This window comes from Erythrolamprus reginae, chromosome 1, assembly GCF_031021105.1.
Source record: "Erythrolamprus reginae isolate rEryReg1 chromosome 1, rEryReg1.hap1, whole genome shotgun sequence".
NCBI lineage: Eukaryota > Metazoa > Chordata > Lepidosauria > Squamata > Dipsadidae > Erythrolamprus > Erythrolamprus reginae.
In genome coordinates, this window is record NC_091950.1 from 243,874,905 (window position 1) to 243,889,714 (window position 14,810).

The 14,810-nt window shown below is 42.3% G+C and overlaps 1 protein-coding gene across 2 annotated transcripts in view; it reads right to left on the minus strand.

Moving 5' to 3' along the window:
- Positions 1-4,216: 4,216 nt before the first annotated feature.
- The window catches only part of SHLD1 (shieldin complex subunit 1), a 59,756-nt gene continuing 49,162 nt past the window's right edge, over positions 4,217-14,810 (minus strand). For both annotated transcript variants that reach the window (XM_070732687.1, XM_070732686.1), the window contains exon 3: positions 4,217-6,000. In XM_070732687.1, the coding sequence (XP_070588788.1) occupies positions 5,501-6,000 (500 nt within the window). In that variant the 3' untranslated portion in view covers positions 4,217-5,500. The remainder of the gene's footprint in view (positions 6,001-14,810) is intronic.

The window sequence follows — 14,810 nt, forward strand, 5'->3', positions numbered from 1 at the left end:
CTGTGTTTGGACCTGTTCAATTTTGTCAATATCTTTTTGTAGGTGAGGTCTCCAGAACTGAACACAGTATTCCAAATGTGGTCTCACCAGCGCTCTATATAGTGGTACCTCTTCACTTTCCCCCAAAAAATTCCAATTTTGATGAAATAAATTGAAATTGATACATATAAATAGTATCCACTGTTCTTTAATCCCTGGTCCATGCAGCAGGCAGTTTGCTTCAAGTGTTTTCTATAGCTCCAAATAAGGCTGAGTGGGAAAGAAAGACAGGATGCCTTAAATCTGTTCAGGACACAATGATAATAGATGCTCTTTCTCAGTTGCAGGTCATGAGTCCTCCAGCAGGATAATATCCCAAAATATACATCTAAATGACCAAAACTGGTTGAAGAGCAAACATTGGACTTTCCCCAGTTGGGGAAAGCTATATGCCATTAAATTCAGAAAGATATGCCTTGAAGTGAACTGATTAAATACATGTATTTCAAGTCACGTTGGTAAATCAAGGAAAGGTTGTGAGGATGGGTCTTCCTGGTTAATAAGTTGTAAAATCCACAAGGCATCTAAAATAAAAGTGGGCTAACCCTCAAATAAACAAGTCTAGAATTGCACTGCAAGAATTTTAATATGGTTTTCTTGTGTTCCTCTAGTTGAAGACAGTGCTTTTTGCTTTGTCACTGATAGCAAGAGGAACACATTTTTACAGGGATGATTCATAGGTATAAAATTTCCAAGAGGTGTGCTTGTTTTCCAAACTTTAAAAGTCACTCCAGGAATATCTAATCAGGCATGGAACCATGATGATTGAATAAATCCCTCCTCAAACTGCAGGAAGGAAGCCCTGCCACTTGATTAGGGATAATTTGATAGTAGAAGAATTTAAGGGAAAGAATATCTTAGAACAGGGGTGTCAAAGTGGATTTTTCGAGGGCTAGAGCAGCCCTCGGAGATTAGAACTGCCCCCACCCTCCTTGCCTTTAGTAAAGTTCTTAAGACCCACCTCTGCCGTCAGGCATGGGGGAAGTGGCACATCTCCCCCGGGCCTATACAGTTTATACATGGAATGTTTGTGTGTGTGTTTGCTTTTAATAATGGGGTTTTTAGTGTTTTTTAAATTATTAGATTTGTTCTTATATTGTTCTTGTTATTGTTGTGAGCCGCCCCGAGTCTGCGGAGAGGGACGGCATACAAATCTAATAAATAAATAAATAAATAAATAAATAAATAAATAAATAAATAAATAAATAAATAAATAAATAAATAAATAAATAAATAAATAAATAAATAAATAAATAAATAAATAAATAAATAAATAAATAAATAAATAAATAAATAAATAAATAGTAGTTCTCTTCTGTGGGCTGGCAGGAGGGGAGCGGGGAGATGAGCTGGATGCCTCCTACAGCTCCCTGGCCAAAACAGGGTGCGGGGGGGGCTGTGTGTGGCCCCCATCTGCTCCATTTTCGACTTGAACGGCCTGCTGCAGCACATTACCAGACAAAATGGGCCATAGGGGGGCTCCTCAGGGCCCTGTGTGACCTGTTTTCACCCTCCACAGTAGCACTCTGCCAGCCAAAAATGGGCCACATGGAGGTCTCCCAAGGTCCCTGTGAGGCCGGTTTTTGGCCTCCTCGGCTCCAGTAGCACTCTGCTGGCCAAAAACAGGTTGTGGGGAGAGTGCATGCAGCCCGTTTTGTCTAGCAGAGGCACTGTGGACTGTCCTTTGATATTTCCATGCTGGTCCCATGGACTGGATTTAAGCACCTAGCTAGCCAGATCCGACCCATGGGCCTTGAGTTTGACATCCCTGCTTTAGAACTTTAGCAGAATCCAAATCAACTCACACATTTTGTAATTAAATCTTGTCTATGAAGGAAAAGAGGCCAAGAACGTCCTGAAAAAACATCTATAATCACAGGTTTTACCTTCATAAAACTGTATATAAGTCCCTATTTTTAATTAGATATCTAGAAAGGTATTTGAATAACTTATAAAAATGAAATACATTGGTTTATTATGTAATTTTTTTAAAAAAAGGAAATTATGTTTTTTTCAAAATAGTTCCAATGGAGGGACTTTATTTTTGCTTGTGATTTCCATGTATTGTTTTGCCAGAATACCATCCAATACTTTTGAGTATGAACCACTGAGAGAAGTCTCATGATTTCCAATGACTGGGTTAGTTATTCCTAGTGTAATAAATAAGATTATGCAGTACAATGCAACTTTCCCTTTAGATACAAACACTACATTGGTCCAAAAGGACAAACCATCATATGTGACAAACTGCATCATCTCCAGCATAATATAATGGACTCTTACTATAAGCAGATTTCAGTATAAGAAGCAATTTTGTAGTTCCGTTTTGTAAAAGAAGCAATTTTATATTTCCTGTACTAGGTATTATCTGAAACATAACTATAGAAATAATTTTCTCTATCCATTTTGCATTTCTCATAGGTTCTAATTTAGAGCTAATTTTATCAATAAAGTTGTTGAAGAAGGAAGGGCCAAAATCCTAGTGTGGGCCATTCGGTGGAACTGTATCAGTGGAAAAGATGATAGTCTAAGCTTTTGGGTGCCTCTTAATGAGAGGTTCTTGAATGCATCAGATTGAACAAGACCTTATACATAAAAATACATAGAAGCACCTTTCCATGGGCCATTCCCTGGATCTTATATTGTATGGTTCATCGGTATATTTAGACTGTCTGCAAGGTATGAAAAAGACTAAACAATGTCGTTTGGCGGGCCCCAGGGGAAGAGCCTTCTCTGTGGCGGCCCCGGCCCTCTGGAACCAACTCCCCCCGGAGATTAGAACTCCCCCACCCTCCCTGTCTTTCGTAAACTACTCAAGACTCATTTATGCCGCCAGGCATGGGGGAGTTAAGATATTCCTTCCCCCTAGGCCATTACAAGTTATGCATGGTTATGTTTGTGTGTATGTTTGGTTTTATCATAAGGGTTTTTAGTTGTTTTATTAATTGGATTTCTACATACTGTTTTTATCATTGTTGTTAGCCGCCCTGAGTCTGCGGAGAGGGGCGGCATACAAATCAATCAATCAATCAATCGAACGAACGAACGAACAAACAAATAAATAAATAAATAAAGGGAGGGTAATATCTTCAATTTAGATCATGTTACCTGATGCATGCCTGAAACATAGAATTCAGTATTCAAATAGCACATTTTAAAATAGCAAGATCAATTATTCTCCTGGGAGGGAAAGAGAATCCTCTCGCTATGCATACATTCCAAATTATGAATTAGCTTCTTAACTGCCCACCTCCCTTAGAGAGGAGCTCTAGGCAGTGTACAATTTAATCAATAAAGTTAAGCGTTAAAAGACAGAATAATTTAAGATAGAAAAATTTAAAAATATATGCAACCTTATTATAAAATTACAAAAAAATGAAGGGTGCCAAGATGGGGAGGTTAGCAGGTTCTTCTATTAGTGCAAGTAGAGCAACCAGTCACTTTATAGATGTGAAGTTTGACTCCTATTAATCCCAAGCAACATAGGATAATATATGGAAGAATACATTTAGGATCATAAGGAACTGTATCAACAGGCTATTCCAGTGATGGCGAATCTATGTCATGCATGCCACAGGTGGCCCACAAAACCATACCTGAGGGTACGTGAAGCATTGCCCTAGTTCAGCTCTAGCGTGTATGCATGTGCTGGCCAGCTGATTTTCAGCTTTCTTTTCAGCCATTTTCACTCTTCCCAGGCTTCAGGAAAGCCTGATGAAACCTGGGGATGGCAAAAAATGGACCAACGGGCCAACCAAAAGTTCATTGGTGTGCGTCACCCCCGGGCTCCTTTTCACTGGCAGGGGTCTTCAGGAACTTCCTTGTACAGTTGAAGCCAGGCCTCCCACACCTGGGTCCATTTCTTCTGCAGCTGGTAAGGGTTTCCTGAAGGCCTCTGCAAATGATAACAGAGCTCCAGATTGATCCAGAGCTCTGAGTTGGGCTAGCGAGGCCTTCAGAAAAGGCCATTAGGAAAGGCCTCTACGGCTGATAAAAGAGCTCTGGATCAATCCAGAACTCTGTTATTGGCTACAGAGGCCTTCAGGAAAAGCTTGCAGACTGCAGAAGAAATAGGCCCAGGTGTGCGAGGCCTGGTTGCAACTATCTGAAGGTAAATAGTAGGGCAGCTCCACTGAAGTTAAGTAGTAGGGCAGCTGAAGGCAAGTAATAGGGCAGCTCCACAGCTTATTTATTAATTTATTTATTTATTACATTTGTATGCCGCCCCTCTCCGTAGACTCGGGGCGGCTCACAGCATACAATGAAACAATGAAACAATTCATAACAAATCTAATAAATTTTTAAAAAACTTTAAAAAACCCCATTATTAAAACAGACATACACACAAACATACCATACATAAATTGTATAGGCCCGGGGGGGGGGAGGTTTTAAGGAGTTTACGAAAGGCAAGGAGGGTGGGGGCAGTTCTAACCTCTGGAGGGAGCTGGTTCCAGAGTCGGGGCCGCCACAGAGAAAGCTCTTCCCTGGGACCCGCCAGACGACATTGTTTAGTCGACGGGACCCGGAGAAGGCCAACTCTGTGGGACCTAATCGGTCGCTGGGATTCGTGCGGCAGAAGGTGGTCCCAGAGATATTCTGGTCCGATGCCATGAAGGGCTTTATAGGTCAAAACCAACACTTTGAATTGTGACCGGAAATTGATCGGCAACCAATGCAGACTGCGGAGTGTTGGTGTAACATGGGCATACCTTGGGAAGCCCATGATTGCTCTCGCAGCTGCATTCTGCATGATCTGAAGTTTCCGAACACTTTTCAAAGGTAGCCCCATGTAGAGAGCATTACAGTAGTCGAGCCTCGAGGTGATGAGGGCATGAGTGACTGTGAGCAGTGAGTCCCAATCCAGATAGCTTCAGTGAGACCTATGGCCATGTTCAGGAGGGGCAGTGTGGGGGTTGTGCTCATGCACGCGGGAGGGCATTGCATTATGGGTATGGGCACCCGCGTGTACACTATTGTGCGCACACACACCCTTTTGGCAGCTGAGCCCAAAAAACGTTTGCCATCACTGGTTACACCATATATTGCTGATTTCTCCATTGAAACAAGGCTATCCTTTGCAAAGCTTATCTCCTCTCATGAATTCATTTAGAAGTAGAAGCAATTATTTCTAGGTTTACATTTTAATCTGAAAGCCTATTAGTTTTCAAACAGAACGTTTTCGATTCCAGTTCTATTCTTAGAAGTAGAAGCAATTATTAATATTGGACATAATCAAATCTGGGTCTCAAGCTTTTTTTTTTGCATACAGAAAATGTACTCTCCAATCACTGACATGAGGAATAATTAAAAGCAATTGCTTTATGGCATTTTGCAATTCAATCATACTTCTATATTCTTGGTTCTCTCAAGCTGTTATTAACAATTCATTCCCCCACTAAAGAAATCTTATCAATTCTTAGACTTGAGAAATACGCCCGGGCTCAGCATCCTTTCAGCATCAATTCTGTTTTAAGATAAATCGAAAGACATCGTCCGAGAGTCCAGGGATTGCTTTTCCTTTCTCTGAATTAGCATTGCTACTGACGGGAGTCAAAAGGCAGAAGTGGCTGCAGGGAGGCTGAGGAAAGATTTTGTTCTCCTCTCTATTCAAAACCATTTGAGCGATTTGGAGATTCTTCGCTATAAATTTTGTTCCCTCTTTGCCTGCAAGATCTGCAGTCTTAAGGGACAGAGCCTGCGAAGCTGATTCATATCTCGGACTCCCTCCAGATGGCTTCTTCTGACAGAAAGTCCTATAGAATGTGTCCAGAGATTTTCTGAGGGTGGATTCCCCTTCTCCCCTTTGCTCAGGAACCTCGATTTCACTCCCTTGAAGGTGTTCTGTGCTCTCGCAGCTGACAGACTCTCTCCCCTCATAGAGGTAAGGCCACTGAGTGATGTTGTCTTTGGCATCCGGCCCAGGCAGGTACCGATTGTTGGGTTCTGTCGGGAAATAACCTGAAAATCAAATAGAAAAAGCTGATCAGGGAATGCGATCCAATAAACAGGATGTTATGCTTGTGCGTGGCCCGTATTCTAACCCAAAACCAGTCAATGACAATGTTTGAAGCAGAACTCCAGTTCAAAATTCCTTTTGGAACAAGCGAGAACAAGCTATCGACTCAGTGGGCAAGAGGGCATTCATATGCTTCACGTATAAAGTTTGGATACCTCTGAGCTTACCAGTGCCATGAAGATGGATCAAAAGAATAGCCTAAATGGGCCAATCCGAAGGCCTGGATCAACAGGAAACTAGATGTATCATATGTAGAAGTGGGGGAAAAAAATTCTGCTTCACAGACCCAGAAAACCCACAAACCCAGAGTCCTCAAAGAGGGGCAGCATATAAGTCCAATAAAATGAATGAATGAATGAGTGAGTGAGTGAGTGAGCGAGTGAGTGAATGAATAAATAAATAAATAAATAAATTATTTTATTATTTATTTATTTTATTAATTGGATTTGTATGTCGCCCCTCTCCGAGGACTCGGGGTGGCTCACAACATATCAGAACAACATAACAATACATCTAAACATCCAATTAATATAGCTAAAAGACTTTAAATAAATAAACAAATAAAATAAATAAATAAAAAAAGAAAGAAAGAAAGAAAGAAAGAAAGAAAGAAAGAAAGAAAGAAAGAAAGAAAGAAAGAAAGAACAGACCAGCATGGGTGCAACAGCATTTACTGACTCCAACTGGAACTGAGGAAGGCAAATCCCTGTAATTTTTAATCTGGACCTATAGTGCCTCAACCAAACATAATACAGTGATCCCCCGGTTATTGCGTCCCCGACCATTGCGAACAGGGTAATTTGCGATTTTTGAACCCGGAAGTCAAAACACCATCTGCGCATGCGTGCCCTTTTTTTCTATGGGCACGCATGCGTAGATGGTGCCGGGCAGATCAGCTGCTGGGCGGCTTCCCTGGGTCTTCCCCCTCTTGCTGGCGGGAGGGCGAAGCCCCCCCAGCACCCGCTCGCCCGCCCTTCACCCTTCGCCCGGGAAGTTCGCCAGGAGTCAGCGGAGAACGGCGCGCCTGTTTTAAAACGATCGGAGCCAGCCGGCTCCGATCGTTTTAAAACAGGCGCGCCGTTCTCCGCTGACTCCTAAAGCGGGGAAGTTCGCCAGGAGTCAGCGGAGAACGGCGCACCTGTTTTAAAACGATCGGAGCCGGCCTGGGGGGGCTTTCTAGAAACCCCCGAGCCCCCAAACCGGGCTCGGGGGTTGCTGGAAAGCCCCCCCAGGCCGGCTGCGACGTTTTAAAACACGCGCGCCGCTTCGCAGTTGTCTCCTGAAGCCGAACGCTAACTTCCGCGTTCGGCTTCAGGAGACAGCTGCGAAGCGGTGCGGGTGTTTTAAAACTTCGCCGCCGACATGGGGGGCTTGCTAGCACCCCCCAAACCCGGGTTGGGGCTTCGGGGGGTGCTAGCGAGCCCCCCATGTCGGCGGCGACCTTTTAAAACACCCGCGCCGCTTTCCAATGAGTCCCGAAGACAAACGCGGAAGTTTGACGTTTGTCTTCGGGACTCATTGGAAAGCGGCGCGGGTGTTTTAAAACTTCGCCGCCGACATGGGGGGCTCGCTAGCACCCCCCAAACCCCCAACCCGGGTTAGGGGGGGTGCTAGCGAGCCCCCCATGTCGGCGGCAACGTTTTAAAACAGCCGCCCCGCCCCCAATCTTCGGCTCCTCGCTAGCGCTGCGGAAGTAAAAACACCATCTGCACATGCGCAGATGGTGTTTTTACTTCCGCAGCGCTACTTCGCGAAAACCCGCTCGTTGCGGGGGGTCCTGGAACGGAACCCTCGCAACGATCGGGGGATCACTGTACTTGAAAGAGCCCAATTCAATATGGATGTTCTAAGTTCCCTCCAAAACAGTTGAAGTTAACAGGTAAGAGTCATCTAAAGATTAGTTTCACTTTAGCAGGGCTTAACTCAACTATATATATTCAATACATAACAATTGTGTTCCCTGAGAAATGGTGTTATCTCCAGCTTCAAATGCCACTGCAGGTGTTTATGAGGTCACATAAGACAAAGAAAAAACACACTGCATTGATAAGTTAGGGTTAGGGTTAGCACATAGCATTTTACATTTGTCTTGCAGACAACAAGAGAAACCAAATGCTCCATGCACTTTATTAATTGAGAGCCAGTTTAGTCTACTGGCACCAGGCCAGAAGGTAGGAGATTGTGAGTTCAAGTCCCACCACTGCCATGAAAGCCAGCTGCGTGACCTTTTGCCAGATGCTCTCTCTCTCTCTCTCAACCTAACCCACCTCACAGAGTTGGGGTTCTGAAGAAAATAGGAGGAGGAGGAAGGTGTGTTGGACATGTCCGCCTTGAGTTATTAGTAAAAATAATCAAGGCAGGATATAAACAAATAAATACAAATTTCACATGTGATCTTATTCTATGGCCAATGTTCGTTATGCCACCAGGGATCAACACTCCTTCTAGGCTCTCAACAATATTTTGAGAATCTTGCACATCTGGCTTAAACCTTTTTCTGTCATCAAACAAATCATCCACTGCAAAATGAAATTTTACTCTGGATTTGCTAGGAGTCCTTTTATTACTTGAACGCTGCATCTGAAAAGTTATGAGCTTCCCTGGGGAAATAAAAGGCTTAGAAATAGTCATTTTCCCTCTTCTCAAAATGCAGATGATTCACTTAATAAAACTCAATAACACTGTAATATAAGGAGCACTGCCATTAGTTAAACTTTTTATGTTTTATAAAATTATACACTTGTAAAGAAACGAACCATTGGTGAGCTATTCGACTGCAGGCATAATAACCACATTCAGGTTGACCGTACTATTAGTAAACTACCACCTCCACTAAACCAATTATGCCAGTTTATATGCAGCAATATAGCATTCAAATTATATGTTACATTTAGCTGTCTAATTTTCTCCACAAATAAGTGAACTGCCTATAGAAACTAAAATGTTCGTGTATGCACTAAAAAGGGAAAGCTGTTATTTAACAATTACCCTATGACTTTGTTGTGTTTTTCAAAATTGTACCTCTCTCTCCATTGCTATTTTACTTACAGAAAGGGAATATGATGCCAGTATAGAGAACAGCCATCTTAGCATCAATCCAGTAAGTGGCTCACTGCCAATACACCCTCTGTTGCTTTCTCTGCCAATTACTTTCCTACTGCTTAATTAACCTACCGTAAGTTTTAAAGTGATTTACATGTCTGGAGCCCCTCTCTTCTCCCATCCAAGAAATGAATATGTTTTGCATCGGTGCGTCTTTTACATCTTTTGTTTTGCATCGGTACATCCTCAATTCGGCTAATAAATATCTTCTATTGATTCCCGCCTCCACCTCCTTACAGATGTTTGTTAACAAACAGTGAAACAGACAGACAGGTTCCACAATATGAAAGCCCATCACTCCTTCCCAATTTTTCTTTTGTAGACAGTATAATGTAGCCAATATAATCCAGAGAGCAAGGATCGGCTAGGCACTCAACACTCTAAAGCAGGGGTCTCCAACCTTGGCAACTTTAAGCCTGGAGGACTTCAACTCCCAAAATTCCCCAGCCAGCAAAACCAGTTGGGGAATTCTGAGAATTGAAGTCCACCAGGCTTAAAGTTGCCAAGGTTGGAGACCCCTACTCCAAAGACCTTTGAACTACAAAACATAAACAACTGGGAAAAGTGTGCACAATGGGTATAATAATATTAAAAAAACAACAACCCTGTATCAAAATACTGGGGTTTCTCAAACTTAATAATTTTAAGATGGGTGGACTTCAAGTACCAGAATTCTTTAACTAACCATAAAGTCTACCTATCTTACTATGGTAAGGTTGAAAATCCCTGGTCTGATATACAGTAATACCTCGTCTTACGAACCTAATTGGTTCCCGGGGGAGGTTCGTAAGGCGAAAAGTTCGTAAGGCGAAACATTGTTTCCCATAGGAAACAATGAAAAATGAATTAATGCGTGCAACAACAAAAAACCCGCAAAAAAACGCCGCCGCCCGGCTATTTCAATTGAAACAGCCAGGAGCTTCTCAGCGTTCTCCCAAAGCCGAACCCAAAAGTTTGGCAAAAGTTCGGGTGGCCGCCGAGAAGCCCCGCCGCCCGGCTGTCACCTTTTGAAACAGCCGTGGGGCTTCTCGGTGGCCTCCCGAATGCCAAACCCAGAAGTTCGGGTTTGGTGTTCGGGTTCAGCAGGATGCTGGGAAGCCCCCCAGCTGTTTCAAAAGACGACAGCCCGGCGGCGGGGCTTCTCAGTGGCCTCCCGAACCCGAACCTTTGCCAAACTTCTGGGTTCGGCGTTCGGTAGGCGGCCAAAATGCCCCACCGCCCGGCTGTTGTCTTTTGAAACAGCCAAGGGGGCTTCTCGGCGGCCTCCCGAACGCCGAACTCGGAAGTTCGGGTTTGGCGTTCGGGTTCAGGAGGACGCCGGGAAGCCCCCCGGCTGTTTCAAAACACGACAGCCGGGCGGCGGGGGCGGGCTCGTAAGACGGAAGACGTTTGTAAGAAGAGGCAAAAAATATCCGAACCCCGGGTTCGTATCTCGGGTTGTTCGTATGGCAAGGGGTTAGTATCATGAGGTACCACTGTATACTGAAAAATATACCGGAGCACATAGTGCACACATACTTAAAGATTTAGAAGAGCTTATTAAGCTGGTCAGAGGTGAACAAGCAAAGATAGGTTGTAATAGCTTTTTTTGTGCTTTATATAATATTTGGCGGAACAGATTCATAATCGGTAAGTACGAAAGAAAGGGAAAAGGAAATCAGATTCACATACATGTTGGAAGCTCAAGAGGAAAGAGCATTTATTTTGGAAAACAAGAACTGGTAAGAAGGTGGCAAATCCATTCTTGTCAAATTGTCTCATGTACATACCAAAATGTTGGCTTGGAGTAGGGCTGGAAAGGATGCACAAAACCGAAGTGGAATTTCATGCAAGATTTAAGGATTTAGAACAATAATAATTATATTATATATATTATATATTATTGTAATAATAATGTAATAATTATACATTATTGTAATAATAAGTAGTGCTTGACTTAATGATCACAATTGGGCTCAACATTTCTGTTGCTAAACAAGACATTGGTTAAGTGAATTTTGCTCCATTTTGCAACTTTTCTCGCCATAGTTATTAATTGAAACACTACTATTCTTAACCTAGTAACATGGTTATTCATTGAATCTGGGCTTCCCAACTGACTTTTCTTGTCAGAAAGTTGCAAAAGGTGATCACATGACCCGGGACACTGCAATTGTCATAAATATGAGTCAGTTGCCAAGTATCTAAATCTTGATCGTATGATCACGGGGATTTTGCAACTGTCATGTGAAAAATGGTCATAATCTTTCAGTGTTGTTGTAACTTTGAACAGTTGCTAAGTGAACTGTTGTAAGTTGAGTACTACCTGTGTGTAACAGGCTAAATTTAACTATGGTTTGTACCTTGCTATTCAGTGTCCTGCAGATGCCCAAAGAAATGCTGTGAGCTAGTTTTTATTTCTTTATTAAATTTCTATGCCGCCCACCTCATTGATACAGTAACTTACTTCTGAGTAGAATCTGAGAATTGCTTCTTACAAGAAGCGTTCCCACTAAAGATGGATGAAGCGGCTGTAAATGCCAAGTTGGCATTAATGATGGGAGTCCTACATATTGGAGTAATCAGAAGAGGGGAACTAAGGGAAAGACAATTAAGATGGACCTAGTCCAGTGATGGCAAACCTATGGCATGGGTGCCACAGGTGGCACACGGAGCCATATCTGCTGGCATGTGAGCTGTTGCCCTAGCTCAGCTCCAACATGCATGTGTGTGCTGACCAGCTGATTTTTGGCTCGCACAGAGGCTCTGGGAGGGCATTTTTGGTTTCCAGAGGGCCTCCGAGGAGGGTGGGGAAGGGCGTTTTTACCCTGCCCCAGCTTCAGGGAAGCCTTTGGATCCTGGGGAGGCTAAAATATGAGCCTACTGGAGCCACCAGAAGTTCTGAAACAGGCCTCTAGGGGGCAGGGGAAGCTGTTTTCACCCTCCCCAGGCATTGAATTATGGGTGTGGGCACTCACGCATGTGCGATAGTGTGTGCACACACTCTTTTGGCACCCGAGGAAAAAAAGGTTCGCTATCACTGACCTAGACAGTTCTGGCTGTTGAAAATTTGTGATTTTAATAAAGAACATTGGGGGCTGATAAGCCTGAATTGGATCTGGCAATACTGATACTGTTTAAAGACTACCAAAAAGAGCAAAAATAAATTGTGTGCTTGATTTTAGGCCTGGTTGTTGGAATGAAAAGATAAAGAGTCCTGAAACGGCAGTTTGCATTAAGTTGTCTATCAAATTCTGAGAATCACAGAAAATCTTTGTGATACTGTACCTTTCCTCGTTTGTCAGATTTCTAAATCAGATAAGCCTGGTTTTGAAAAAGTTCTCCAATCTTCCCCTCTGCTTGACCTTTTCCTTATTTATTTTGGTAGTATTTTCAATCTGAGCTACGTCACATTTTCTTTTAACAATAATGCACATGTTTTTGTTGCCTATTTTGATTTTTCATACAGGTCTGCAAATAAATAAAAAGGTAAGGGACTGATTCCAGAATCACCATAAACATATCAGCAACAGCGATTTAAAGAAGCAATTAGAAAAAATACTATTTATTATTGACCCTGACCCTAAGATATGACTGTTGAGTATTTTCCCAGACTGTAAAGATTGCTGTTCAGGTATTTACAATCCATCTCCCAAGTTTAATAAGTAGTTGCAAGTATCAGACATTGCTAAATAGTTTTAACAGCCCTCAAGTCAGCTTTTTAGCTATATTAGAAGTAGTTTCCATGCCATAAACATCCACCAAATCTCATTTTTGCAGCCTTCGGGGCCTCTTCTAATCATGGATGCCTGAAAATTGGAAATGGTGTGAGTTCTGTGAACTAGGAAACACACTAAAAAACTAGTGTATGGCCTGAAACCAGCTGCATTTAGCTTTAAAAAGAAACAAGAAACACTGCTCTCAGTCCTAAGAAAACGAAAACACCAGATCTTCCATTGTCACCTTCACTATGGCACTTCCATTGTGGCATTTTGGTTTGGTTTTTTCCCACCTTAAGACGAGCCCTCAGCACATCCTGGGGCTCCATTAATAAAAATTATTTTCCAAAGTTTTCCATTCTTGACAAATCTATATTTTCTTTTATGTACACTGAGAGCATATGCACCAAAGACAAATTCTTTGTGTGTCCAATCACACCTGGACGATAAAATAATTCTATTCTAATTCTATTTCAAGTATAACAAGAAGTGGCTGTATTGTACTTTTAATTCAAAGCAAAATGAAATAATCATCATACCACTTTGTTTTTTCTAATGAACTGAAGGGTTTTGTAAAGACACCATTGACACTTGGGAAGAAAAAGCAAACCTCAATTTGATGTAGATAAAATTATTTCTTTCTTTGAAATCCTCATAAAAAGTATATCGTAAAGCAGAGTTTTTGAATCTTTTCCACTTTGTGGACAGTGGGGAAGAGGAGAGGAGGTGGTCCTATGTGAATGGCTGGAGAAGCTGGGTAAAGCTCATGATAATTGTGGCTGCCTTTTGCAGAGCCATCCTGTAGCTGTTTTTCCAAGCCAAATCTTGTATAATTTATTGGAACCTGACAAGTAGCCCAGCATTTTATATACATTTGAAAACCTGTTCAAAGGAAGCCTTGTGGCCTAGCCACGGCTATTAAATAACAAACAGCCTGGGAGCTGAGTCAACTTACAATGTGGCTATTAAAAGGACATCATAGCACGAACCTCCTCATGCTTTGAACTTGCTCCTATTAATTGCAGGCTTTCATCTCCTGCATGTGCACTTTGCCACTGTTTTGGAAGGCTAGACCATAATAAAGTAGAGCCTATATCTTTGGAGGTGGAGGCTACGTTTATGGGCACCACTCTGTTAACTTCAAGATGAAGAAGTACATAATAAGAAGATAAAAGAAGAATGAGATTAATCATAGCATAGACCTCGTTGGTCCACCCTCGCCTCTGTAAAGGCTACAGCATGACTTCTGCTGTTCATGTTTCCCAGCAACAGATATTCAGAAGCATAAAGCTTCTGACATTATAGCAAAAATCATATAGCCAAGATGACTAATAGTTCATAAATCAACATATAAAAGCCGAAAGAAGACAAAATTGAATCTCACTCTCTCTTCTTCACCACAACCCTCAATTATTTTCACCCAGATTTTCCTGATACATGGTGCAGTAAGAAAAAAGATGTATTTAAAAGCCTGTTTTGTAATGGAAAAAATGGAAAAAAAATAGAGTGAGGTGATCCAGGAATCAGTACAGCCTTTATAAATTATCTGGAACCAAGAGTAAGCAGTGAGGGAGCCAAACAATGCAGGTATTTTAAGGTGTTCCAATCAGGGGTGCAATGGCTCAGTGGCTAAGACACTGAGCTTGTCGATCAGAAAAGTCAGCAGTTTGGTTGTTTGAATCCCTAATGTCGCATAATAGAGTGAGGTCCGGTTACTTGTACCAGCTTCTGCCAACCTAGTTTGAAAGCACAATAAAAATGCAAGTAGAAAAATAGGGACCACCTTTACTTGGAAATTAACAGTGTTCCATGCTTCGGCGTTTAGTCATGCCATTCACACGGCATCTTTGTACAATGCTGGTTCTTTGGCTTTGAAATAGAAATGAGCACTGCCCCCTAGAGTCGGGAGTGACTAGCACATATGTGTGAGGGCAACCTTTATGGAGTTCCAA